We start from the raw sequence: 27,268 nt of genomic DNA on the forward strand, positions 1-27,268 counted from the left end.
ATCGTTTTTTTGTGTTGAGCGGTTACTGAATATCCATATATGAACACCATTGTTTTGCTTTTTTACATAATTTTAGGGACAGATCAATCCGTAGAGTATGCCTGGACAGACCCTATATGAATATACATAAAGTATTGACTTATTTTTCTAAATTACAATCCCAAGTTTTTTTTTTATAATGATGCAAGTAAGAAAGGTTGTTTTTATGTGCAAATAAAATATGTTCTGCTGTGTAACCATTTGCTGTTTTGTTCAGAGTACAGTACAGCCTTCTTATAACACTTGTAGCACATAATATCAATAGTTTCTGCATCAGTAGAAATATTTACCTTAAGTTTACTTTTATGTAGGTTTGATTGAATAATGTATAGAACATACAGGGGCAATTGATCAAGCCATGTGTGTCAGTCTTGTGGTATAATAAAAAAAAAAAGCCATAATTTATGGAGTACGCCATGTTTGTATTAAAATTTGCAATTTTTTCCACTTTTGAGACTATGAATATGGTTACATGCTGCTCTTAGTAAATTCAGTGCCATTTATTCCACTGTATTTTTCCATTTAGACTGCTATATGCAATGGCAATCTCAGAAAACAACCTGCCCTATGTTTTATTAACGGAAAGTATTTCCCTTTTACAGATGGGGTTGTTTAACTTTCGTCCGTCTGTGCGACCGGTACCTTTGGAGGTCCACATTCATGGTTTCCCTGGACAACACTATTGCCCTCGTATGGCTAGCATGAACAAACCTGCGTTTCAGGGTAAGTGTTCAAACAATTCACTGGGCTGTTAACATTATCGTAGTGCCCTCTCTAGTAGGTTTTATATGCACATGGACGATCCAGGCAGTGGAGGCTGCATTTATCAATGATCAGAAGTGGAGGCTTTTCTGTTGTGTCGCCGTAAACTCAAGTTTCCAAACATACAGCTGTGAACACAGGAAAGATCTGTTAGCTCGCCAGATACCCCAATAAACCTTCAGCGATGTAATAGGCGTTCTCTCAAGTGTAGTGGTGACTGCCTTCCAGGAAAAACACGCAGCAAGTAGAGCCAGCTGATTTTTTTTTCTGTTTAACACCTGGCATGTCTTAGAAATATACCTACATCTGACTCATACAATCATAGCACTCATTTAGCAAACCACAAGCTACCTGCATAAGACAGAAACACCAAGAGAAACAAATCCATCAAACTCAACCTGAAAATGCATTTCCACCAAATCAAATCATTTGCAGACATTGCCATTTTTGTATGCCAGCTTGTATTTGTAGATTCAGTATTACCAATGCCTTTATAATACATAACTATACAAAGTAACTGTTGGTAAGAAAAAGCAAGATACAGTTTATTCTTAAATAAGGATAGTGTTATAGGAAGCCTGTAACTAGAGCTCAACATTTCAACACAGCCCTATACATAGGTCAGGGTCACCTGAATCAAATGGTATTTTCCCTTGTGAGCTGCTGCCTCAGTTGCTGAGATTTCACAGTTTTTTTAATATGCAAATTAGCAGTTTGGAGTAACAACGTTATTGTCATTGCCTATCAGCTAAATGACCGCTGCATTGGAGACTCCAATTGACAAGGGGAAAACATCCTAGTGAGTAGTCTAAAAGGTAGACAGTTTTTAATATACTTTATCAATTCTGCATGGTTTTCTAGATCTCTGCTTGCTGCCATTCATTCTGTTACTTCTAGTAGATAAAAATCGGTCCATAGTCATGTGATTTACAGTCCATGGTCATCTGATGGACACACAGGTGCACAGCTTGTTACAGTCATAGCATAGTAATCGGAAACCTGTGTGCTCATCACATGGCCATGGACTGTATGTCACATGACCATGGACTGGTGTTTATTCACTGGAAGTAAACAGAATGAATCACAGCAAGCAGAGATGTAGAAAACCGTGAATTGATGCAACCCCTTTAACTCAGAGAAATGTAACATTGCGCAAAGAGGTGTGACAGACAACAGATTTAGCTCTGCTTGATCTGTAGACTCCAAGGCTTGTAATAAAACCGTTTTATTAATTTGCATAATGCTACATTATTATGATTTGATGGCTATTATAATTTATTTATAGACCAGCAACATATCCCGCTGCACTGCACAATGGACATTAATAAAAATGTTGCCTGGTATGTGACGTGCGTTAAATGCTTTAACCACAGACAGATTGGTTCTTGTTTGGGTATTTGGGTGGTATTTATGATATTGCATTCTTAGAAATAAAATTTACATCAAGGCTTGTAGTGGCCTGTGAAATGACTGTTTAGCTTTTCTAATTAGCCTTGTGACAGAGCCGAAGTATTGATGGCAATTTTAGACTGGGCCTGACTATTTCTGTTATTTATAGGCTACAGAAACGCTATGTAAAAACCACTAATGAACAATAAATCAGGCTTGTGCTGTTTAATCGCACCTGTTCTAGGGGGAGAAAGAAGCCATTACATCTTGTGCCTCCAGATTCTTCCAGGCTGTATGTGTATTTAATGATGATGTATTCCTGCCATCTCCACAGACTCGTTTGTAGCATAAACCCGGCAATCTCCTATAATTCAGGAGCCGTAATCTTTGTATTAGACACCTTCTGATTAGTTACCCTGGAACCGTGTTATCAGATGGCCAGTCTATTTCTTTATTGACTTTCCCTTGGGCGCAGCCTAAGTATTTACTCTCTAAATGGTGAAATTTTTTACCCCATGTTGCTCAGGGTGTCTAGAGATAAACATCTGCATTAGCTGTAAAAATGTCACATCCATTTATGTGTCTAGTAATATAAGCATCATAAGTATTTCCTGAGAGCTATCTTCATAGAAAAAAATGATGTACTGAGTTGCCGGTTTCAGTTGTAGGTGCCTTGAAAATTTCACAACTTGGGAAGATGCAGAATATTAGTGGTAAAAACTTTACAAACCCCAATAGCTATGCAATGATCAATAGGAAATCATGCGTTAAGGGGAGTCTATCAGCAGGAAAATCGGTGTCAAACTATTAACAATACCTATACTGCAGCTCCATCCCCCGTTGCTTGAGTGACATCTTCTACTTTGTCTGCAGTTAGGGTCGGTTATCTCAAGCAGACAGCAAAACCATTGCAAAAGAAGAAACGGCCCTAAAGCTAATTTGCGTATGAAAACATGATTTTCCTAAAAATGGAGCTGCAATGTAAAATAAGAAAGGCATCTTTGGAAAGTGTAGAAGCCTCCCTACAAGATACTGACAATCGTTTGATAGCATTTTTCTCATACACCATTTTGTCATAAGCCTGTCTGTTCTGGAGAAATGACATGCCCGATCTGAACCCAGTACAGATTTGTAGAATTTACAGATATTTATACAACAATGGTTCTGGTTTGCCTAATGGAATATAGTTTCGATGATAAAGAGGCATGCCTGCAGATATAGTACTAAACAACTGTGCTGCTTGTCTTATTGTTACAGCTATAAGAAGTCACTCCCCAGCTAAGCCCGTACTTATCTTTGTGTCATCGAGACGTCAAACCCGCCTTACTGCTATTGATCTGATTGCATTCCTCGCAACTGAAAATGACCCCAAACAGTGGCTCAATATGGACGAAAGGGAGGTATGTACTTATGATTTCTGGTTCAGATACTTAGTAATACTGCTTTTTTTACTTTCTCAGTAATATGTTTATGGCAACTTTTTTTATATAGCACTTACACTATACTGTAAATTGTTTGCAGTAGAGGTATTGATATTATTTAAAGGGATTCTACCATTAAAATCAAATTTTTTTTCTTGTTGACACGTAGGAATAGCCTTAAGAAAGGCTATTCTTCTCCTACCTTTAGATGTCTTCCCCACGCCGCCGTTCGCCTACAATCCCGTTTTTTCTCAGTATGCAAATTAGCTCTCTCGCAGTACTGGGGGCGGGCCCCAGCGCTCAAACAGCACTGGGGGCAGCTCCAATGCTGCGAGAGAACTCTCCAGCGCCGCCTCCATCTTTTTCAGGAACGACCTCTTCTACGCATCTGCTTCCAGCGCGGGCGGTCAAACTTCTAGGCCTCTGGCAGAGCTGACTGCGCATGCCCCCAGCCACAAGAAAAATGGCCGCTTACACAGTAAGTAAGCGGCCATTTTCTTGTGGCCTGTGGGCATGCGCAGTCAGCTCTGCCCTAGGCCCGAAGCCTAGAAGTTTGACTGTCCGCGCTGAAAGAAGACTCGTGAAGAGGCCCTCCTGAAGAAGATGGAGGTGGCGCTGGAGAGTTCTCTTGCAGCATTGGGGACACCCCAGTGCTTTTTGAGCGCTGGTGCCCGCCCCCAGTGCTGGGATAGAACTCATTTGCATACCGACGAAAATAGGGATTTCCATCGAACGGCAGCGCGGAGAAGACATCTAAAGGTAGGAGAAGAATAGCCTTTCTTAAGGCTATTCCTAAGTGTCAACGAGTGTCATCGATTTTAATGGTAGAATCCCTTTAACCCATATCATTAATTGTTAAAACCCCATAATTCCCTATAGAGTAGGTGATACATGTCTGATTGGTGGAGACCCCCATTAGAACAGAGGTTCCAGGCTCCATTTCCTCATTCTGAGAAACCACATTAAGGCTGCATTCACACAGAGTAACGCCAGGCGTCATTTGTGTGTAATTTGTGTGTCTTTTACGGCCGTCATAAAACGTTTACATAGAGTTCTATAGGAAAAGACGGCCGTAATTTACTGCCGTCATTTACGGCCGTCATTACAATGACGGCCGTAAATGACGGCCGTAAATGACGGCCGTCTTTTCCTATAGAACTCTATGTAAACGTTTTATGACGGCCGTAAAAGACACACAAATTACACACAAATGACGCCTGGCGTTACTCTGTGTGAATGCAGCCTAAGGATGAATTACCTACCTGTCTTTGTTGGTCCCATATACTTTGGATGCATCTGCAGGGTACATGCTTGACTTGATTTCTGCTACAAACCTTTAAGCAGGTTCTAAGCAAGAAGGGGTGGAGGCCATTTGATTTTAAGCAATTCACAGGAACTTCAGATAATTAGCCCCTAATTTCACATAATTTTACAGAAGGGATCCAAGCCCATTAGGAACTTGTAATGTACAATTAAAACTTTTATTATTATTATTATTATTATTATTATTATTATTATTATTAAATAATAAAAATTAAATTAAATATTATATTATTATATTATTATATGTTAAAAATACTAGCAACTCACACCATAAATGAAAGACTGTGTTAAAAAAAAACACCATACAATGAGAGTGCAGCTGATCGGGAAATAGCGGACAAAAATCTATCCCTGTGTCAAAACCTTATCTCCCTCAACCAATATGTAAATGGACGAAGAATGAGGTATCACAGGCTATATGCACAAAACCATAGACCTAAGAACTGGAGCTACCGAAGACAACCAGAGTCCCCTGAGGTTACTGGCCTATTGCCACGCCAACAGGGGAGAACAGGTGCTGCGGCCGCTAGATCAAATAGGAAAAGTGCCCGATAATTAACCCAAGCTTCGTATCTAATATAGTCTATACCTCCCTACGCGTTTCGTCTTTCAAAGAAGATTCATCAGGGGCTAATGGTATGCTATCTCAAAGCAAATAGCAGTAACAACTGCTTTTTATTCTAAATTAGATTAGATAGAGCTGCCCGCCTGCAGGACCGCTCTACTGTCAGCGGTGAGTTGCCCGATCGTATTACAGGTATTTAAGGATCCAGACACTCCCACAGACCTCATCTCGGACAAATGAGCGCTCATCTGAGCGTACGCCCACACAGACATGCGCACTACGATTCCTATACCTTCATTCCCATCCACAGACTATACAGAACAATGCTGCACCGCTCTGATGCATGCGCGAACACTTATGCTTCTGTCCGCAGCGTAACCATTCCAGACACATTGTATCAGAAGTATATGGAAACACTATTATCCCATCAACTATAGTAGGTATAACCATCAAAGGGATATAGACCACAGATCAACACAGTATAACTGTAAACCTGCGGCCCTATAATCATGCCGCAGGCATATATCATGCCGATGATCTAGTCTAAACGTACGTGTCTAATCCCGATAATACAAATAACTTCACAGCTGGGCTTTGGTCCCCATCAAATTTAATTGAGGTGCTAGGTGCCATTTGGTGTCTGGATATTTATAATGACCATTGAGAAGGGTGACCACCATCACCCAAAACAGGTAAGTAAACCCATGAACCGCATAAAAAGAAAACCATAGTACAGTTTCCAGAGTAAACCTAATGGGGGCTAAAAAGCAAATAGCTTTTAAATAAATAACTCTTTGTGTACCTGTCTCTAGGAGGAACCTATCCAGATATTAAAAATAGGCCGCTTTCCCATATCTAACTTATTTACATAAATAGTACCAAATCAAAAAACAATAAACCTATGCAAAAAACCTAACACCTAAGGAACACTGTCTGTGTAGAGGGACATAGTATAAGATTTTAGCTCAGCTGAACCCTTTTGACAGAATAGTTCTGCTGAGATGACTCACACACTGGAAAGAAATGTAAAGTAGAGACTATAGCTTGTATGCCATTGGAATACATTTAGCAAGTAAGATGTTTAGGATTGTATGAATTTGCTGAGCTTTTTCACATGAACGAGTACATGGGCTGAGTGACACCTGAGGTCTGGGATAAAATAGCATGTTCTATCTCTTCATTGCTCACACTATCGGGACCATGTTCACAGACTTGATTTAGCTATTGAAGTGAACTGGTCCATGAAAAAAGGGTACCGTAAGGATGGTGCTAAATACATGGCCAAGTCTTGGCTTGGACATGCGAATCAGACATTACAGAAGGTATACCAGTAACATAAACCAGTATACAGCAGTGTACAAGCACCTCAAATAACCTGCTTGAATGCCTCTGGGATTGGTCTTCTTATCCTAAATGGAGAACAACATCTTCCAGCTCAAATGTTTCATTAGAAGAGGTATATAACAATTAAAGCCCCTTGTCATTTGTTGCAGCAGGCTGTATGGTAGCGAACATTTCAGTGCTGCTGCTGGACCTTACAATAGTGTACGGTTTTACGGCTTACAGCTGTGCATGTGCAATCATTAGCATCAATGCTGTGCTGTATTTATGGTTATCTGCTCATAAATGATGGATTTGGTATTCCATGGAGTACTTTATTAACTTGACTGAATAGCTGTTTTCTTTTCTCTTGAATACTATGAGACTGGGCTTCTGGAAAAATGTGAACACTGTACTATTGGGAAGGCATAAAAGTGACGTCCATTTCAGTACTGAAGATATTTCTAGCTAATTATACTAGTATAAGTAGATAGTGGAAACTTGTTAATCCTTTACCCTATCCTGGTCATTATGTAAAAAAGGGTTTAATGGGACTTTATATTGATATATATGATTGGTGGGGATCTGACACCTAGGACTCCTGACTCTTAGCTGTTTGAAGAGGCCAATGTTGCATTCATCAATCACATTGTACAGCAGCTCAGTCCCATTGAAGTGAATAGTGCTGATTGATATTGTAACTCAGCCCTACCTACTTGAACGGGAATAAGCTGCTGCTATACCAGGCACAACCATTACACTTACATTACTGTGCTTTAGTATCCTGAGAAGAGGCTTCAGCACTCTCCTGAATGCTACAATCAGGTGTTGGACCCGCATTAATAACTAATCTCTCTTTCCCTACCTGCTTTTTCCCCTTTGTTCCTTCCCTGTTTCTTGTGGTTATCTTCCCCCCCCTTATCCTTTTTGCCTTGGTGCATGGTTGGTGTGGCCTTCATAGCGGAGTATCTTCTGCTTATGATTAGCTTGAGCCAGAGCATCAATTTTCTCTATAATGGTTGTACCTTCTCTGGTAGTCCAAGACTGTCCATGTAATACATGGACTGCCATTAATATAAAAAAAAATGTTTTTCAATACTCAAATACTGATCACCTATCTTTGCCACTAATTTAAAGGGGTTTTCCAAAGATAAGGTATAGCTGACGTATGTCTGAGCTACATGTTGACTTGTAGACACACCTCAGTGAGCAAACAATAATAGCAAATGTGACAGAGAAATCCAGGTGCTATATAGTAACACAACATGGACACTGCAATACCCTACACTTCCCTTGCATCGCTGGTTGCAGGGGAGATGAATGACTGGGTGCAGGTTCAGCTGATCACCTGAATAAGAGCAGCCATACCCACAGTGATCTACTGCATTGTAGTTGGAGAAACAACTCATTTAAAATGAAACATCTTTAACGGCCTAGAACCATGATGGTGAACCTATGGCACCTGTGCCAGAGGTGGCATTCAGAGCCCTCTCTGCTGGCGCCTATCTGTGGAACAGATTATACTGTGTGGGGGCCACTATGGAGCAAATTGTAATGTGTGGGGCCACTTTGCAGCAAATTGCACTGTGTGGGGCCCACTATGGAGCAAATTGTACTGTGTGGGGGCCCTTCAGTATATTTATCACACTGTATCTGTTTTATAGCAGTCAAGTGATATTATTACAGACCATCCGTAATTGTGGATCCGTACAGTAGTAAGGTTAAATTGCCTTGTTGGCATTTTGTGATAAATTAGTGGGTATTGGGTTGCAGTTTGGGCTCTCTGTCTCTAAACGGTTCGCCATCACTGGCCTAGAAGATAAAGGACTAGTTTAGTCTCACATTCATAAAACAGGAAGTAAAATGACATGCGCACATTCCTGGAAAAGATCTTCAATAAGGAAAATAATACACCTTTATGTTTTGTAATAGTTTTTCCTAATTGTTTTTATGCGGGCTGTTAACCGTAAAAGTCACCGGTTGCCAATAATGTCACATATCCAAGTGCTGATCTATCAGAGCAGCTTGCTTAATATATTAATTCTCTTTTATTGCCAGTGTTTGCATTTAGCAGTTAGCATAGAACGCCAACATGCCTGAGCTCTCCTGAGAGCTGGGATTTTATGACAGAAAAGTGCCTCATAAAAAGTGAACACTTAATTATAGGAAAGAAGTTTTTACTTCGTTTAACATCTGCAGCAGATGTGATGTTAGTAAATCTCCACGTTAAAGACTTGTGTTTCTTGGCACATGTCTCTTTCACTGGGCATTGCAGGCAATCGAGGGGCATTACTTAGTAGCATATGGTAAGAATCTGATGTGCCCTGAAATTAGAACACTAATAATTACTGTTCTGTAATAATAAAGCCAAAAACCAACAGCAGCAACTGCAGATCCGCTCCAGAAAAGCCTGTGCACTCAGCATCTTGAAACAATATATCACACTCAAAGGGACAGAACTGGGCTGCACAATCTGTTAGCTCATTCTTATCCAATCTGGTCTTGTCTTTTCTTTTGGAGCCAGCATTGTCATCATTGTGCTGAATTATACCCTGCCTCGAATGGTTTTCAGACACAGGGTAATGTATCTACTCAGATGGAGTCCCATCCTTTACAAAGGCTTTTTTTCTGCACCAATAAATTATAACGCGTTGGGAAACAGGTATCAAAACCGTACGCAACTGGTTCAACATTTAGCACATGCTTCAAGGAGTGGGGGGTATTACTATTCTGCTTTGAATACGATTAGATTTATCATAAAAGAAGTGTAAGAAATCTTCCTTACTTTATTGTACTAGTATATGTTTTAGCAGGAAAAAAAAACATTTTCTAAATACTAGTATATATTATATGATACTTTACTTGTCAGAAATTGCTAATCATATTGTTTTTGTGGGTAAAAATTATTTGACTTTATCTTTGCATCACTTTACTAGTACAAAACTGATGAGAATAAGAATATGAATATTCTTGTTCCTTAAATGAAATAAAGTCATTTTAAATTTAAATACATTTTCCTTTATTTGGACAAAAAAAAATTCTGAGTATATTTTATAGGTTCTTCTACAGAATTCTAGAATTATTTTTTAATTGTTTTAATTCAAGATACAACATTAATTGGTTGTAAGTTGAAACCATTGTAACTAAAAAAAAGCAAGTAAAAAAACTAGCAATTAATTCCAATGACCGCAAAACGTCGCCAAAAAATGATTGAAGACTAAAGAAAAATCAACTGATAGCTAATATAGGTATAGCAATTCCTTACACTTAAGAGAGGAGCTTTTTCAAGATCCTAAAAATTCTAACATGAAGTTCATCTCAACACAGGTGAAGGGAAATGTTAGGATTCTCAGTATATGTTCTCCTACTTGCAGCCATCACACTTTTCAATAAAGCCCTACTGACATCTGTCGCTATAAGATTGTTATGGTTGCTACACCTACAAGTGAGGCTTTGGCTAGGTTTGCAGACAGTTAGAGCTCGGAGATGCTGAGCCAACCAGAGTGCTGCCTCATTTTCCAATCCTGAGTTGTGATGGGGTATTTAAACACTACTTGTTGTTACTCAGGTGCCTGCTATTGATTGTATTTAGGTTTGTGAACTCTGAAGTTATCTGTTTATCTGCTGGTTTCCTTGTTACTGAATTTGGCTTGTTTTCCTGGTGATACGTTTTCTTACTAATTTGGCTTTGTCTGTGAACTCCGGTACTCGACCCTTGTTCTTCTGTGGCAGTGTTGGTTTTTTTTTATAAAAAGCAGCCATGTTTTTCTAATTCTAGTCAACCCCTTAACTGTACAGTATTTGGGAAAGATTTCTAGCCTTTGGATTTAAACAGTCAAAAGGGGATATTTATCAAAACTTTCATACCCCAGTCTGGATCTCCTGTATGACAGAGTTGAGATGTACCTAATTTATTAAAGGGGTTGTGGATAAATGGAAATCCCTACACTAATACAAACACTCCCCCCTCCTACTTTCTAAATAACATAATTAATCAAAAATGTATAGTTACATATGCTGATTATCTGGTGACGATCCTATTCCCCGTTTCATGAAACAGAATGTCACTACTACTCTCCCCCCCCCCCATCCATTTTATCATACTTAACTTCCGGTCTTCTTCCTGCAAGAGGGCTCCTCCTTCTTTTCTGACTGCTGGCGCTTCTCCCAGTGCTGCTCTGCTGCCGATAATCCACCTTTACTGCTCAGCTACCATGCCTGCGCTGTAGAGGTGGATCATCGCTGCAGAGAGCAGAGCAGCACTGGGACAGGATAAGCAGTTCCGCAGGAAGAAGCCTGGAAGGAAGGGAAAGAGATAAGTATATCATGGGTTGAGGGTTAGGCTGAGTAGGTTGAGAAGAGTTAGTAGAGGGCGAGATAGCAAGAGAAACAGGGAAAGGGTGTATGGAAGGTGGGGGAGTGAGGTGAGAAGGGATACTGTGGAGGTTATATAGCAGGAACCACGTAAACAAATGTAGAAGATGATAAAGTGGATAAAAACTGGGCACTCACCATAAGGCGTTCAATAAATGTATTCCAAACTTTATTTCAAAATTCCATGTATAAAAAGACAGGAGGAATCACGCCTGAATGGAAAGAGCGACTACCGTTTCATGCGAGTTGCACGTCCTAATTAGAGATGAGCGAACACTAAAATGTTCGAGGTTCGAAATTCGATTCGAACAGCCACTCAATGTTCGTGTGTTCGAACGGGTTTCGAACCCCATTATAGTCTATGGGGAACAGATACTCGTTAAGGGGGAAACCCAAATCCGTGTCTGGAGGGTCACCAAGTCCACTATGACAACCCAGGAAATGATGCCAACACCTCTGGAATGACACTGGGACAGCAGGGGAAGCATGTCTGGGGGCATCTAACACACCAAAGACCCTCTATTACCCCAACATCACAGCCTAACAACTACACACTTTACACACTCAATACCACCTATCTGACAGTAGGAAAACACCTTGAAACATGTGTATTTGGCACTTGCAGTGAGGAGAGCTTGTCACCAGCAGTGAATTTGGCCCTTGTAGTAAGTTGAGGTTGGCACCAACATTTGTTTTGAAAATCAGGGTGGATTGAGCCTCTAACCAGCAGAGTTTGGGCAAATTCATGGTGGAGGGAGCCTCTAAAAACCCCAGTTTGGACCAATTCATGGTGGAGGGAGCCTCTAAAAACCCCAGTTTGGACCAATTCATGGTGGAGGGAGCCTCTAAAAACCCCAGTTTGGACCAATTCATGATGGAGGGAGCCTCTAAACAGCCCAGTTTGGGCAAATTCATGGTGGAGGGAGCCTCTAAAAACCCCCAGTTTGGACCAATTCATGGTGGAGGGAGCCTCTAAAACCCCCAGTTTGGACCAATTCATGGTGGAGGGAGCCTCTAAACAGCTCAGTTTGGGCAAATTCATGGTGGAGGGAGCCTCTAAAAACCCCAGTTTGGACCAATTCATGGTGGAGGGAGCCTCTAAAAACCCCAGTTTGGACCAATTCATGATGGAGGGAGCCTCTAAACAGCCCAGTTTGGGCAAATTCATGGTGGAGGGAGCCTCTAAAAACCCCCAGTTTGGACCAATTCATGGTGGAGGGAGCCTCTAAAACCCCCAGTTTGGACCAATTCATGGTGGAGGGAGCCTCTAAACAGCTCAGTTTGGGCAAATTCATGGTGGAGGGAGCCTCTAAACAGCCCAGTTTGGGCAAATTCATGGTGGAGGGAGCCTCTAAAAACCCCAGTTTGGACCAATTCATGGTGGAGGGAGCCTCTAAAAACCCCAGTTTGGACCAATTCATGGTGGAGGGAGCCTCTAAACAGCCCAGTTTGGACCAATTCATGGTGGAGGGAGCCTCTAAAAACCCCAGTTTGGACCAATTCATGGTGGAGGGAGCCTCTAAACAGCCCAGTTTGGGCAAATTCATGGTGGAGGGAGCCTCTAAAAAACCCCAGTTTGGACCAATTCATGGTGGAGGGAGCCTCTAAAAACCCCAGTTTGGACCAATTCATGGTGGAGGGAGCCTCTAAACAGCCCAGTTTGGGCAAATTCATGGTGGAGGGAGCCTCTAAACAGCCCAGTTTGGGCAAATTCATGGTGGAGGGAGCCTCTAAAAACCCCAGTTTGGACCAATTCATGGTGGAGGGAGCCTCTAAACAGCTCAGTTTGGGCAAATTCATGGTGGAGGGAGCCTCTAAACAGCCCAGTTTGGGCAAATTCATGGTGGAGGGAGCCTCTAAAAACCCCAGTTTGGACCAATTCATGGTGGAGGGAGCCTCTAAACAGCCCAGTTTGGGCAAATTCATGGTGGAGGGAGCCTCTAAAAAACCCCAGTTTGGACCAATTCATGGTGGAGGGAGCCTCTAAAAACCCCAGTTTGGACCAATTCATGGTGGAGGGAGCCTCTAAACAGCTCAGTTTGGGCAAATTCATGGTGGAGGGAGCCTCTAAACAGCCCAGTTTGGGCAAATTCATGGTGGAGGGAGCCTCTAAAAACCCCAGTTTGGACCAATTCATGGTGGAGGGAGCCTCTAAAAACCCCAGTTTGGACCAATTCATGGTGGAGGGAGCCTCTAAACAGCCCAGTTTGGACCAATTCATGGTGGAGGGAGCCTCTAAAAACCCCAGTTTGGACCAATTCATGGTGGAGGGAGCCTCTAAACAGCCCAGTTTGGGCAAATTCATGGTGGAGGGAGCCTCTAACCAGCCCAGTTTGGACCAATTCATGGTGGAGGGAGCCTCTAAAAACCCCAGTTTGGACCAATTCATGATGGAGGGAGCCTCTAAACAGCCCAGTTTGGACCAATTCATGGTGGAGAGAGCCTCTAAAAACCCCAGTTTGGACCAATTCATGGTGGAGGGAGCCTCTAAACAGGCCAGTTTGGGCAAATTCAAGGTGGAGGGAGCCTCTAAACAGCCCAGTTTGGGCAAATTCATGGTGGAGGGAGCCTCTAACCAGCCCAGTTTGGACCAATTCATGGTGGAGGGAGCCTCTAAAAACCCCAGTTTGGACCAATTCATGGTGGAGGGAGCCTCTAAACAGCCCAGTTTGGACCAATTTATGGTGGAGGGAGCCTCTAAAAACCCCAGTTTGAACCAATTCATGGTGGAGGGAGCCGCTAAACAGCCCAGTTTGGACCAATTCATGGTGGAGGGAGCCTCTAACCAGCAGAGTTGGTGGAAATCAGGGTGGAGGGAGCCTCTAACCAGCAGAGTTGTGGGAAAGCAGGGTGGAGGGAGCCTCTAACCAGCAGAGTTGGTGGAAATCAGGGTGGAGGGAGCCTCTAACCAGCAGAGTTGTGGGAAAGCAGGGTGGAGGGAGCCTCTAACCAGTAGAGTTGTGGGAAAGCAGGGTGGAGGGAGCCTCTAACCAGCAGAGTTGTGGGAAAGCAGGGTGGAGGGAGCCTCTAACCAGCAGAGTTGGTGGAAATCAGGGTGGAGGGAGCCTCTAACCAGCAGAGTTGGGGGAAATCAGGGTGGAGGGAGCCTAGTATTAGCAGAATTGTGCAACGCTTATGGTGGATGAGTATGAGGATGCGGAGGAATTGGAGAGGTTGAGTACAGACATGGAGTTTCATGTTGGGGTGCTTTACACAGGTGGGCACAAAAATGAAGGCTCTATCCAGTGGTGGTTCATTTTTTATCAAAGTGAGCCGGTCGGCACTCTCAGCTGACAGACGGGTGCGCTTGTCAGTGATGATGCCACCGGCTGCACTGTACACCCTCTCAGATAGGACGCTGGCGGCAGGACAGGACAGCACCTCCAAGGCATATAGGGCAAGTTCAAGCCACAGGTCCAACTTCGACACCTAATACGTGTAGGGCGCAGAGGGGTCGGAGAGGACAGGGCTGTGGTCGGAAAGGTATTCCCGCAACATGCGCCTATACTTCTCACGCCTGGTGACACTAGGACCCTCCGTGGCGGCACTTTGGCGAGGGGGTGCCATCAAGGTGTCCCAGACCTTAGACAGTGTGCCCCTCGTTTGTGTGGACCGGTGAGAACTTGGTTGCCTACTGGAGGAACTGCCCTCCCTGCCGCCAACGTCACATGCTGGAAACATCTCCATCATATTCTGCACCAATTGCCTGTGGCAAGCATTGATGCGATTGGCCCTCCCCTCTACCGGAATAAAAGACGAGATGTTGTTTTTATACCGGGGGTCAAGGATAGCAAAGATCCAGTACTGGTTGTCCTCCATGATTTTGACAATACGCTTGTCGGTTGTAAAGCACCCCAACATGAACTCAGCCATGTCTGCCACAGTGTTAGTTGGCATGACTCCTCTGGCCCCACCGGAAAGTTCAATCTCCATTTCCTCCTCATCCTCCATGTCTACCCATCCGCGCTGCAACAATGGGACGATTCGAAGTTGCCCGGAAGCCTCCTGTATCACCATCACATCATCGGACAACTCTTCTTCCTCCTCCTCCTCCTCCTCCTCCTCCATTAAACGCAGTGAAGCGGACAGATGTGTGGACCTACTCTCCAGCTGTGACGGATCGGATGCTATCCCTAACTCCTCTGTGTGATCTGAGTTATCCCTGATGTCAATCAGGGATTCTCTCAGAACACACAAGAGCGGGATTGTAAGGCTCACCATCGCATCCTCAGAGCTCACCCTCCTTGTGGACTCCTCAAAGACCCGTAGGATGTCACAAAGGTCTCTCATCCATGGCCACTCATGGATGTGAAACTGAGGCAGCTGACTTTGTGGCACCCTAGGGTTTTGTAGCTGGTATTCCATCAAAGGTCTCTGCTGCTCAACCACTCTATTCAACATCTGAAACGTTGAGTTCCAGCGTGTGGGGACGTCGCACAAAAGCCGGTGTTGTGGCACATGCAGGCGTTGCTGGAGAGATTTTAAGCTAGCAGCGGCTACTGTCGATTTGCGAAAGTGGGCGCACATGCGCCGCACTTTCACCAGTAGCTCTGGAACATTGGGGTAGCTCTTTAGGAAACGTTGCACCACTAGGTTGAAGACGTGGGCCAGGCATGGAACATGTTGGAGTCCGGCAAGCTCCAGAGCTGCTACCAGGTTCCGGCCGTTATCACAAACGACCATGCCTGGGCCCAGGTGCAGCGGCTCAAACCATATTGCCGTCTCATCGAGGAGGGCATCCCTCACCTCGGAGGCAGTGTGCTGTCTGTCCCCCAAGCTGATCAGCTTCAGCACAGCCTGCTGACGTCTACCAACGCCAGTGCTGCAACGTTTCCAACTCGTAGCTGGGGTCAATCTAACAGCGGAGGAGGAGGCGGTGGCGGAGGAGGAGGAGGAGGGGGGTGTTCTTCTCGTGTCCCTGCCAGGAATGTTAGGCGGGGAGACGAGGTACACCGGGCCAGTTTGGGAAGCAGTCCCAGCCTCAACTACATTCACCCAGTGTGCCGTCAGTGAAATGTAGCGTCCCTGTCCGCATGCACTTGTCCACGCGTCGGTGGTCAAGTGGACCTTTGTGCAAAGCGCGGAACTAAGGGCCCGCCTGATGTTGAGTGACACGTGCTGGTGCAAGGCGGGGACGGCACACCGGGAGAAGTAGTGACGGCTAGGGACGGCATAGCGAGGTGCCGCAGTTGCCATCAGGTCCAGGAAGGCGGGAGTTTCAACAAGCCGGAACGCCAACATCTCCTGGGCCAGCAGTTTAGCGATGTTGGCGTTCAAGGCTTGCGCGTGTGGGTGGTTAGCAGTGTATTTCTGCCGCCGCTCCAATGTCTGAGAGATGGTGGGTTGTTGTAAAGAAGCGCCTGATGGTGCCTTTGATGGTGCAGGAGAAGGAGATAAGACAGGAACAGGGGAGGATGAGGGAGAAGTCAACAAAGTGGCGGAGGCAGATGAAGTGGTGTCCTGGCTCGTCCTCTGGAGTGCATCGCCAGCACAGTCAGCAGTGGCAGTGGCAGAGGCAGTGGCAGAGGCAGTGGCAGTGGCGTGAACGGCAGGCGGCCTTTGTCCTGCCGTTGCTGCCTGCCACTGATTCCAGTGCTTGGATTCCAAATGACGGCGCATTGAAGTGGTGGACAGGTTGCTCTTCTCAGAGCCCCTAATCAATTTCGAGAGGCAAATTGTGCAGACAACACTATATCTGTCCTCGGCGCATTCCTTGAAAAAACTCCACACCTTCGAGAAACGTGCCCTCGAGGTGGGAGTTTTTCGGGGCTGGGTACGAACTGGAACATCTTGGGAGATTCCGGGTGTGGCCTGGCTTCGCCTAAGCTGCTGACCTCTGCCTCTGCCTCTAGCTACCCTTTTTGGTGCTGCACCTGCCTCAACATCCACACTACTTTCCCCGCTTGACATCCCCCCTGTCCAGGTCGGGTCAGTGTCCTCATCATCCACCACTTCCTCTTCCAACTCCTGTCTCATCTCCTCCTCCCGCACAATGCGCCGGTCAACTGGATGCCCTGACGGCAACTGCGTCACATCATCGTCGATGAGGGTGGGTTGCTGGTCATCCACCACCAAATCGAAAGGAGATGGAGGAGACTCTAGTGTTTGAGCATCTGGACACAGATGCTCCTCTGTTAGGTTCGTGGAATCGTGACGTGGAGAGGCAGGTTGAGGGACAATGAAAGGAGCGGAGAACAGCTCTGGGGAGCAGGGACAGTTGGGGTTATTGTTCTGTGAAGCTTGGGAATTTTGGGAGGAAGGAGGACAAGACTGTTGGGTAATAGGAGGAGAGGAGGCAGAGTCTGACTGGCTGCTGGACAATGTGCTGTAAGCGTTCTCTGACAGCCATTGCAAGACCTGTTCCTGGTTCTCGGGCCTACTAAGGTTTGTACCCTGCAGTTTAGTTAATGTGGCAAGCAACCCTGGTACTGTGGAGTGGCGCAATGCTTGCTGCCCCACAGGAGTAGGCACGGGACGCCCTGTGGCTTCACTGCTACCTTGCTCCCCAGAACCATTCCCCCGACCTCGCCCACGGCCTCTTCCACGTCCCTTTCCGGGAGCCTTGCGCATTTTGAATTCCCAGTTAGAAATTGGCACTATATACCAGTAGCAAAAATTGTGGGTGCACGTAACCCCAATATATTCTTTGAATTCCCAGTCAGACAATGGCACTATATACCAGTAGCAAGAAATGAGGATATTTATAACCCCAATATATTCTTTGAATTACCAGTCAGAAACTGGCACTATATGGCAGTAGCAAGAAATGAGGGTATTTATAACCCCAATATATTCTTTGAATTCCCAGTCAGACAATGGCACTATATACCAGTAGCAAGAAATGAGGGTATTTGTAACCCCAATATATTCTTTGAATTCCCAGTCAGACAATGGCACTATATACCAGTAGCAAGAAATGAGGGTATTTGTAACTCCAATATATTCTTTGAATTCCCAGTCAGACAATGGCACTATATACCAGTAGCAAAAATTGTGGGTGCACGTAACCCCAATATATTCTTTGAATTACCAGTCAGAAACTGGCACTATATGGCAGTAGCAAGAAATGAGGGTATTTGTAACCCCAATATATTCTTTGAATTCCCAGTCAGACAATGGCACTATATACCAGTAGCAAGAAATGAGGGTATTTATAACCCCAATATATTCTTTGAATTCCCAGTCAGACAATGGCACTATATACCAGTAGCAAGAAATGAGGGTATTTATAACCCCAATATATTCTTTGAATTCCCAGTCAGACAATGGCACTATATACCAGTAGCAAGAAATGAGGGTATTTGTAACCCCAATATATTCTTTGAATTCCCAGTCAGACAATGGCACTGTATACCAGTAGCAAAAATTGTGGGTGCACTTAACCCCAATATATTCTTTTAATTACCAGTCAGAAACTGGCACTATATGGCAGTAGCAAGAAATGAGGGTATTTGTAACCCCAATATATTCTTTGAATTCCCAGTCAGACAATGGCACTATATACCAGTAGCAAGAAATGAGGGTATTTATAACCCCAATATATTCTTTGAATTCCCAGTCAGACAATGGCACTATATACCAGTAGCAAGAAATGAGAGTATTTGTAACCCCAATATATTCTTTGAATTCCCAGTCAGACAATGGCACTATATACCAGTAGCAAAAATTGTGGGTGCACGTAACCCCAATATATTCTTTGAATTACCAGTCAGAAACTGGCACTATATGGCAGTAGCAAGAAATGAGGGTATTTGTAACCCCAATATATTCTTTGAATTCCCAGTCAGACAATGGCACTATATACCAGTAGCAAGAAATGAGGGTATTTATAACCCCAATATATTCTTTGAATTCCCAGTCAGACAATGGCGCTATATACCAGTAGCAAGAAATGAGGGTATTTATAACCCCAATATATTCTTTGAATTACCAGTCAGAAACTGGCACTATATGGCAGTAGCAAGAAATGAGGGTATTTGTAACCCCAATATATTCTTTGAATTCCCAGTCAGACAATGGCACTATATACCAGTAGCAAGAAATGAGGGTATTTATAACCCCAATATATTCTTTGAATTCCCAGTCAGACAATGGCACTATATACCAGTAGCAAGAAATGAGGGTATTTATAACCCCAATATATTCTTTGAATTCCCAGTCAGACAATGGCACTATATACCAGTAGCAAGAAATGAGGGTATTTGTAACCCCAATATATTCTTTGAATTCCCAGTCAGACAATGGCACTATATACCAGTAGCAAGAAATGAGGGTATTTGTAACCCCAATATATTCTTTGAATTCCCAGTCAGACAATGGCACTATATACCAGTAGCAAGAAATGAGGGTATTTGTAACCCCAATATATTCTTTGAATTCCCAGTGAGACAATGGCACTATATACCAGTAGCAAAAATTGTGGGTGCACGTAACCCCAATATATTCTTTGAATTACCAGTCAGAAACTGGCACTATATGGCAGTAGCAAGAAATGAGGGTATTTGTAACCCCAATATATTCTTTGAATTCCCAGTCAGACAATGGCACTATATACCAGTAGCAAGAAATGAGGGTATTTGTAACCCCAATATATTCTTTGAATTCCCAGTCAGACAATGGCACTATATACCAGTAGCAAGAAATGAGGGTATTTGTAACCCCAATATATTCTTTGAATTCCCAGTCAGACAATGGCACTATATACCAGTAGCAAGAAATGAGGGTATTTATAACCCCAATATATTCTTTGAATTCCCAGTCAGACAATGGCACTATATACCAGTAGCAAGAAATGAGGGTATTTGTAACCCCAATATATTCTTTGAATTCCCAGTCAGACAATGACACTATATACCAGTAGCAAAAATTGTGGGTGCACTTAACCCCAATATATTCTTTTAATTACCAGTCAGAAACTGGCACTATATGGCAGTAGCAAGAAATGAGGGTATTTGTAACCCCAATATATTCTTTGAATTCCCAGTCAGACAATGGCACTATATACCAGTAGCAAGAAATGAGGGTATTTGTAACCCCAATATATTCTTTGAATTCCCAGTCAGACAATGGCACTATATACCAGTAGCAAAAATTGTGGGTGCACGTAACCCCAATATATTCTTTGAATTACCAGTCAGAAACTGGCACTATATGGCAGTAGCAAGAAATGAGGGTATTTGTAACCCCAATATATTCTTTGAATTCCCAGTCAGACAATGGCACTATATACCAGTAGCAAGAAATGAGGGTATTTATAACCCCAATATATTCTTTGAATTCCCAGTCAGACAATGGCGCTATATACCAGTAGCAAGAAATGAGGGTATTTATAACCCCAATATATTCTTTGAATTACCAGTCAGAAACTGGCACTATATGGCAGTAGCAAGAAATGAGGGTATTTGTAACCCCAATATATTCTTTGAATTCCAAGTCAGACAATGGCACTATATACCAGTAGTAAGAAATGAGGGTATTTATAACCCCAATATATTCTTTGAATTCCCAGTCAGACAATGGCACTATATACCAGTAGCAAGAAATGAGGGTATTTATAACCCCAATATATTCTTTGAATTCGCAGTCAGACAATGGCACTATATACCAGTAGCAAGAAATGAGGGTATTTGTAACCCCAATATATTCTTTGAATTCCCAGTCAGACAATGGCACTATATACCAGTAGCAAGAAATGAGGGTATTTGTAACCCCAATATATTCTTTGAATTCCCAGTCAGACAATGGCACTATATACCAGTAGCAAGAAATGAGGGTATTTGTAACCCCAATATATTCTTTGAATTCCCAGTGAGACAATGGCACTATATACCAGTAGCAAAAATTGTGGGTGCACGTAACCCCAATATATTCTTTGAATTACCAGTCAGAAACTGGCACTATATGGAAGTAGCAAGAAATGAGGGTATTTGTAACCCCAATATATTCTTTGAATTCCCAGTCAGACAATGGCACTATATACCAGTAGCAAGAAATGAGGGTATTTGTAACCCCAATATATTCTTTGAATTCCCAGTCAGACAATGGCACTATATACCAGTAGCAAGAAATGAGGGTATTTGTAACCCCAATATATTCTTTGAATTCCCAGTCAGACAATGGCACTATATACCAGTAGCAAGAAATGAGGGTATTTGTAACCCCAATATATTCTTTGAATTCCCAGTCAGACAATGGCACTATATACCAGTAGCAAGAAATGAGGGTATTTGTAACCCCAATATATTCTTTGAATTCCCAGTCAGACAATGGCACTATATACCAGTAGCAAGAAATGAGGGTATTTGTAACCCCAATATATTCTTTGAATTCCCAGTGAGACAATGGCACTATATACCAGTAGCAAAAATTGTGGGTGCACGTAACCCCAATATATTCTTTGAATTACCAGTCAGAAACTGGCACTATATGGCAGTAGCAAGAAATGAGGGTATTTGTAACCCCAATATATTCTTTGAATTCCCAGTCAGACAATGGCACTATATACCAGTAGCAAGAAATGAGGGTATTTATAACCCCAATATATTCTTTGAATTCCCAGTCAGACAATGGCACTATATACCAGTAGCAAGAAATGAGGGTATTTATAACCCCAATATATTCTTTGAATTCCCAGTCAGACAATGGCACTATATACCAGTAGCAAGAAATGAGGGTATTTGTAACCCCAATATATTCTTTGAATTCCCAGTCAGACAATGGCACTATATACCAGTAGCAAGAAATGAGGGTATTTGTAACCCCAATATATTCTTTGAATTCCCAGTCAGACAATGGCACTATATACCAGTAGCAAAAATTGTGGGTGCACGTAACCCCAATATATTCTTTGAATTACCAGTCAGAAACTGGCACTATATGGCAGTAGCAAGAAATGAGGGTATTTGTAACCCCAATATATTCTTTGAATTCCCAGTCAGACAATGGCACTATATACCAGTAGCAAGAAATGAGGGTATTTATAACCCCAATATATTCTTTGAATTACCAGTCAGAAACTGGCACTATATGGCAGTAGCAAGAAATGAGGGTATTTGTAACCCCAATATATTCTTTGAATTCCCAGTCAGACAATGGCACTATATACCAGTAGCAAAAATTGTGGGTGCACGTAACCCCAATATATTCTTTGAATTCCCAGTCAGACAATGGCACTATATACCAGTAGCAAGAAATGAGGGTATTTGTAACCCCAATATATTCTTTGAATTCCCAGTCAGACAATGGCACTATATACCAGTAGCAAGAAATGAGGGTATTTGTAACCCCAATATATTCTTTGAATTCCCAGTGAGACAATGGCACTATATACCAGTAGCAAAAATTGTGGGTGCACGTAACCCCAATATATTCTTTGAATTACCAGTCAGAAACTGGCACTATATGGCAGTAGCAAGAAATTAGGGTATTTGTAACCCCAATATATTCTTTGAATTCCCAGTCAGACAATGGCACTATATACCAGTAGCAAGAAATGAGGGTATTTATAACCCCAATATATTCTTTGAATTCCCAGTCAGACAATGGCACTATATACCAGTAGCAAGAAATGAGGGTATTTATAACCCCAATATATTCTTTGAATTCCCAGTCAGACAATGGCACTATATACCAGTAGCAAGAAATGAGGGTATTTGTAACCCCAATATATTCTTTGAATTCCCAGTCAGACAATGGCACTATATACCAGTAGCAAGAAATGAGGGTATTTGTAACCCCAATATATTCTTTGAATTCCCAGTCAGACAATGGCACTATATACCAGTAGCAAGAAATGAGGGTATTTGTAACCCCAATATATTCTTTGAATTCCCAGTGAGACAATGGCACTATATACCAGTAGCAAAAATTGTGGGTGCACGTAACCCCAATATATTCTTTGAATTACCAGTCAGAAACTGGCACTATATGGCAGTAGCAAGAAATGAGGGTATTTGTAACCCCAATATATTCTTTGAATTCCCAGTCAGACAATGGCACTATATACCAGTAGCAAGAAATGAGGGTATTTATAACCCCAATATATTCTTTGAATTACCAGTCAGAAACTGGCACTATATGGCAGTAGCAAGAAATGAGGGTATTTGTAACCCCAATATATTCTTTGAATTCCCAGTCAGACAATGGCACTATATACCAGTAGCAAGAAATGAGGGTATTTATAACCCCAATATATTCTTTGAATTCCCAGTCAGACAATGGCACTATATACCAGTAGCAAGAAATGAGGGTATTTATAACCCCAATATATTCTTTGAATTCCCAGTCAGACAATGGCACTATATACCAGTAGCAAGAAATGAGGGTATTTGTAACCCCAATATATTCTTTGAATTCCCAGTCAGACAATGGCACTATATACCAGTAGCAAGAAATGAGGGTATTTGTAACCCCAATATATTCTTTGAATTCCCAGTCAGACAATGGCACTATATACCAGTAGCAAAAATTGTGGGTGCACTTAACCCCAATATATTCTTTTAATTACCAGTCAGAAACTGGCACTATATGGCAGTAGCAAGAAATGAGGGTATTTGTAACCCCAATATATTCTTTGAATTCCCAGTCAGACAATGGCACTATATACCAGTAGCAAGAAATGAGGGTATTTGTAACCCCAATATATTCTTTGAATTCCCAGTCAGACAATGGCACTATATACCAGTAGCAAAAATTGTGGGTGCACGTAACCCCAATATATTCTTTGAATTACCAGTCAGAAACTGGCACTATATGGCAGTAGCAAGAAATGAGGGTATTTGTAACCCCAATATATTCTTTGAATTCCCAGTCAGACAATGGCACTATATACCAGTAGCAAGAAATGAGGGTATTTATAACCCCAATATATTCTTTGAATTCCCAGTCAGACAATGGCGCTATATACCAGTAGCAAGAAATGAGGGTATTTATAACCCCAATATATTCTTTGAATTACCAGTCAGAAACTGGCACTATATGGCAGTAGCAAGAAATGAGGGTATTTGTAACCCCAATATATTCTTTGAATTCCAAGTCAGACAATGGCACTATATACCAGTAGTAAGAAATGAGGGTATTTATAACCCCAATATATTCTTTGAATTCCCAGTCAGACAATGGCACTATATACCAGTAGCAAGAAATGAGGGTATTTATAACCCCAATATATTCTTTGAATTCGCAGTCAGACAATGGCACTATATACCAGTAGCAAGAAATGAGGGTATTTGTAACCCCAATATATTCTTTGAATTCCCAGTCAGACAATGGCACTATATACCAGTAGCAAGAAATGAGGGTATTTGTAACCCCAATATATTCTTTGAATTCCCAGTCAGACAATGGCACTATATACCAGTAGCAAGAAATGAGGGTATTTGTAACCCCAATATATTCTTTGAATTCCCAGTGAGACAATGGCACTATATACCAGTAGCAAAAATTGTGGGTGCACGTAACCCCAATATATTCTTTGAATTACCAGTCAGAAACTGGCACTATATGGCAGTAGCAAGAAATGAGGGTATTTGTAACCCCAATATATTCTTTGAATTCCCAGTCAGACAATGGCACTATATACCAGTAGCAAGAAATGAGGGTATTTGTAACCCCAATATATTCTTTGAATTCCCAGTCAGACAATGGCACTATATACCAGTAGCAAGAAATGAGGGTATTTGTAACCCCAATATATTCTTTGAATTCCCAGTCAGACAATGGCACTATATACCAGTAGCAAGAAATGAGGGTATTTGTAACCCCAATATATTCTTTGAATTCCCAGTCAGACAATGGCACTATATACCAGTAGCAAGAAATGAGGGTATTTGTAACCCCAATATATTCTTTGAATTCCCAGTCAGACAATGGCACTATATACCAGTAGCAAGAAATGAGGGTATTTGTAACCCCAATATATTCTTTGAATTCCCAGTGAGACAATGGCACTATATACCAGTAGCAAAAATTGTGGGTGCACGTAACCCCAATATATTCTTTGAATTACCAGTCAGAAACTGGCACTATATGGCAGTAGCAAGAAATGAGGGTATTTGTAACCCCAATATATTCTTTGAATTCCCAGTCAGACAATGGCACTATATACCAGTAGCAAGAAATGAGGGTATTTATAACCCCAATATATTCTTTGAATTCCCAGTCAGACAATGGCACTATATACCAGTAGCAAGAAATGAGGGTATTTATAACCCCAATATATTCTTTGAATTCCCAGTCAGACAATGGCACTATATACCAGTAGCAAGAAATGAGGGTATTTGTAACCCCAATATATTCTTTGAATTCCCAGTCAGACAATGGCACTATATACCAGTAGCAAGAAATGAGGGTATTTGTAACCCCAATATATTCTTTGAATTCCCAGTCAGACAATGGCACTATATACCAGTAGCAAAAATTGTGGGTGCACGTAACCCCAATATATTCTTTGAATTACCAGTCAGAAACTGGCACTATATGGCAGTAGCAAGAAATGAGGGTATTTGTAACCCCAATATATTCTTTGAATTCCCAGTCAGACAATGGCACTATATACCAGTAGCAAGAAATGAGGGTATTTATAACCCCAATATATTCTTTGAATTACCAGTCAGAAACTGGCACTATATGGCAGTAGCAAGAAATGAGGGTATTTGTAACCCCAATATATTCTTTGAATTCCCAGTCAGACAATGGCACTATATACCAGTAGCAAGAAATGAGGGTATTTATAACCCCAATATATTCTTTGAATTCCCAGTCAGACAATGGCACTATATACCAGTAGCAAGAAATGAGGGTATTTATAACCCCAATATATTCTTTGAATTACCAGTCAGAAACTGGCACTATATGGCAGTAGCAAGAAATGAGGGTATTTGTAACCCCAATATATTCTTTGAATTCCCAGTCAGACAATGGCACTATATACCAGTAGCAAAAATTGTGGGTGCACGTAACCCCAATATATTCTTTGAATTCCCAGTCAGACAATGGCACTATATACCAGTAGCAAGAAATGAGGGTATTTGTAACCCCAATATATTCTTTGAATTCCCAGTCAGACAATGGCACTATATACCAGTAGCAAGAAATGAGGGTATTTGTAACCCCAATATATTCTTTGAATTCCCAGTGAGACAATGGCACTATATACCAGTAGCAAAAATTGTGGGTGCACGTAACCCCAATATATTCTTTGAATTACCAGTCAGAAACTGGCACTATATGGCAGTAGCAAGAAATTAGGGTATTTGTAACCCCAATATATTCTTTGAATTCCCAGTCAGACAATGGCACTATATACCAGTAGCAAGAAATGAGGGTATTTATAACCCCAATATATTCTTTGAATTCCCAGTCAGACAATGGCACTATATACCAGTAGCAAGAAATGAGGGTATTTATAACCCCAATATATTCTTTGAATTCCCAGTCAGACAATGGCACTATATACCAGTAGCAAGAAATGAGGGTATTTGTAACCCCAATATATTCTTTGAATTCCCAGTCAGACAATGGCACTATATACCAGTAGCAAGAAATGAGGGTATTTGTAACCCCAATATATTCTTTGAATTCCCAGTCAGACAATGGCACTATATACCAGTAGCAAGAAATGAGGGTATTTGTAACCCCAATATATTCTTTGAATTCCCAGTGAGACAATGGCACTATATACCAGTAGCAAAAATTGTGGGTGCACGTAACCCCAATATATTCTTTGAATTACCAGTCAGAAACTGGCACTATATGGCAGTAGCAAGAAATGAGGGTATTTGTAACCCCAATATATTCTTTGAATTCCCAGTCAGACAATGGCACTATATACCAGTAGCAAGAAATGAGGGTATTTATAACCCCAATATATTCTTTGAATTACCAGTCAGAAACTGGCACTATATGGCAGTAGCAAGAAATGAGGGTATTTGTAACCCCAATATATTCTTTGAATTCCCAGTCAGACAATGGCACTATATACCAGTAGCAAGAAATGAGGGTATTTATAACCCCAATATATTCTTTGAATTCCCAGTCAGACAATGGCACTATATACCAGTAGCAAGAAATGAGGGTA

At 42.1% G+C, this 27,268-nt stretch overlaps 1 protein-coding gene across 1 annotated transcript in view; it reads left to right on the forward strand.

Annotated features, from left to right (window-relative positions):
• Nucleotides 1–27,268, forward strand: part of ASCC3 (activating signal cointegrator 1 complex subunit 3) — a 454,027-nt gene that overhangs the window by 336,504 nt on the left and 90,255 nt on the right. Inside the window, exons 29-30 of the mRNA XM_075268175.1 lie at nucleotides 642–762; nucleotides 3,448–3,590. Coding sequence (XP_075124276.1) covers nucleotides 642–762; nucleotides 3,448–3,590 — 264 coding nt within the window. The remainder of the gene's footprint in view (nucleotides 1–641; nucleotides 763–3,447; nucleotides 3,591–27,268) is intronic.

The sequence above is a fragment of the Leptodactylus fuscus genome, chromosome 3 (genome assembly GCF_031893055.1).
Source record: "Leptodactylus fuscus isolate aLepFus1 chromosome 3, aLepFus1.hap2, whole genome shotgun sequence".
Lineage (NCBI taxonomy): Eukaryota > Metazoa > Chordata > Amphibia > Anura > Leptodactylidae > Leptodactylus > Leptodactylus fuscus.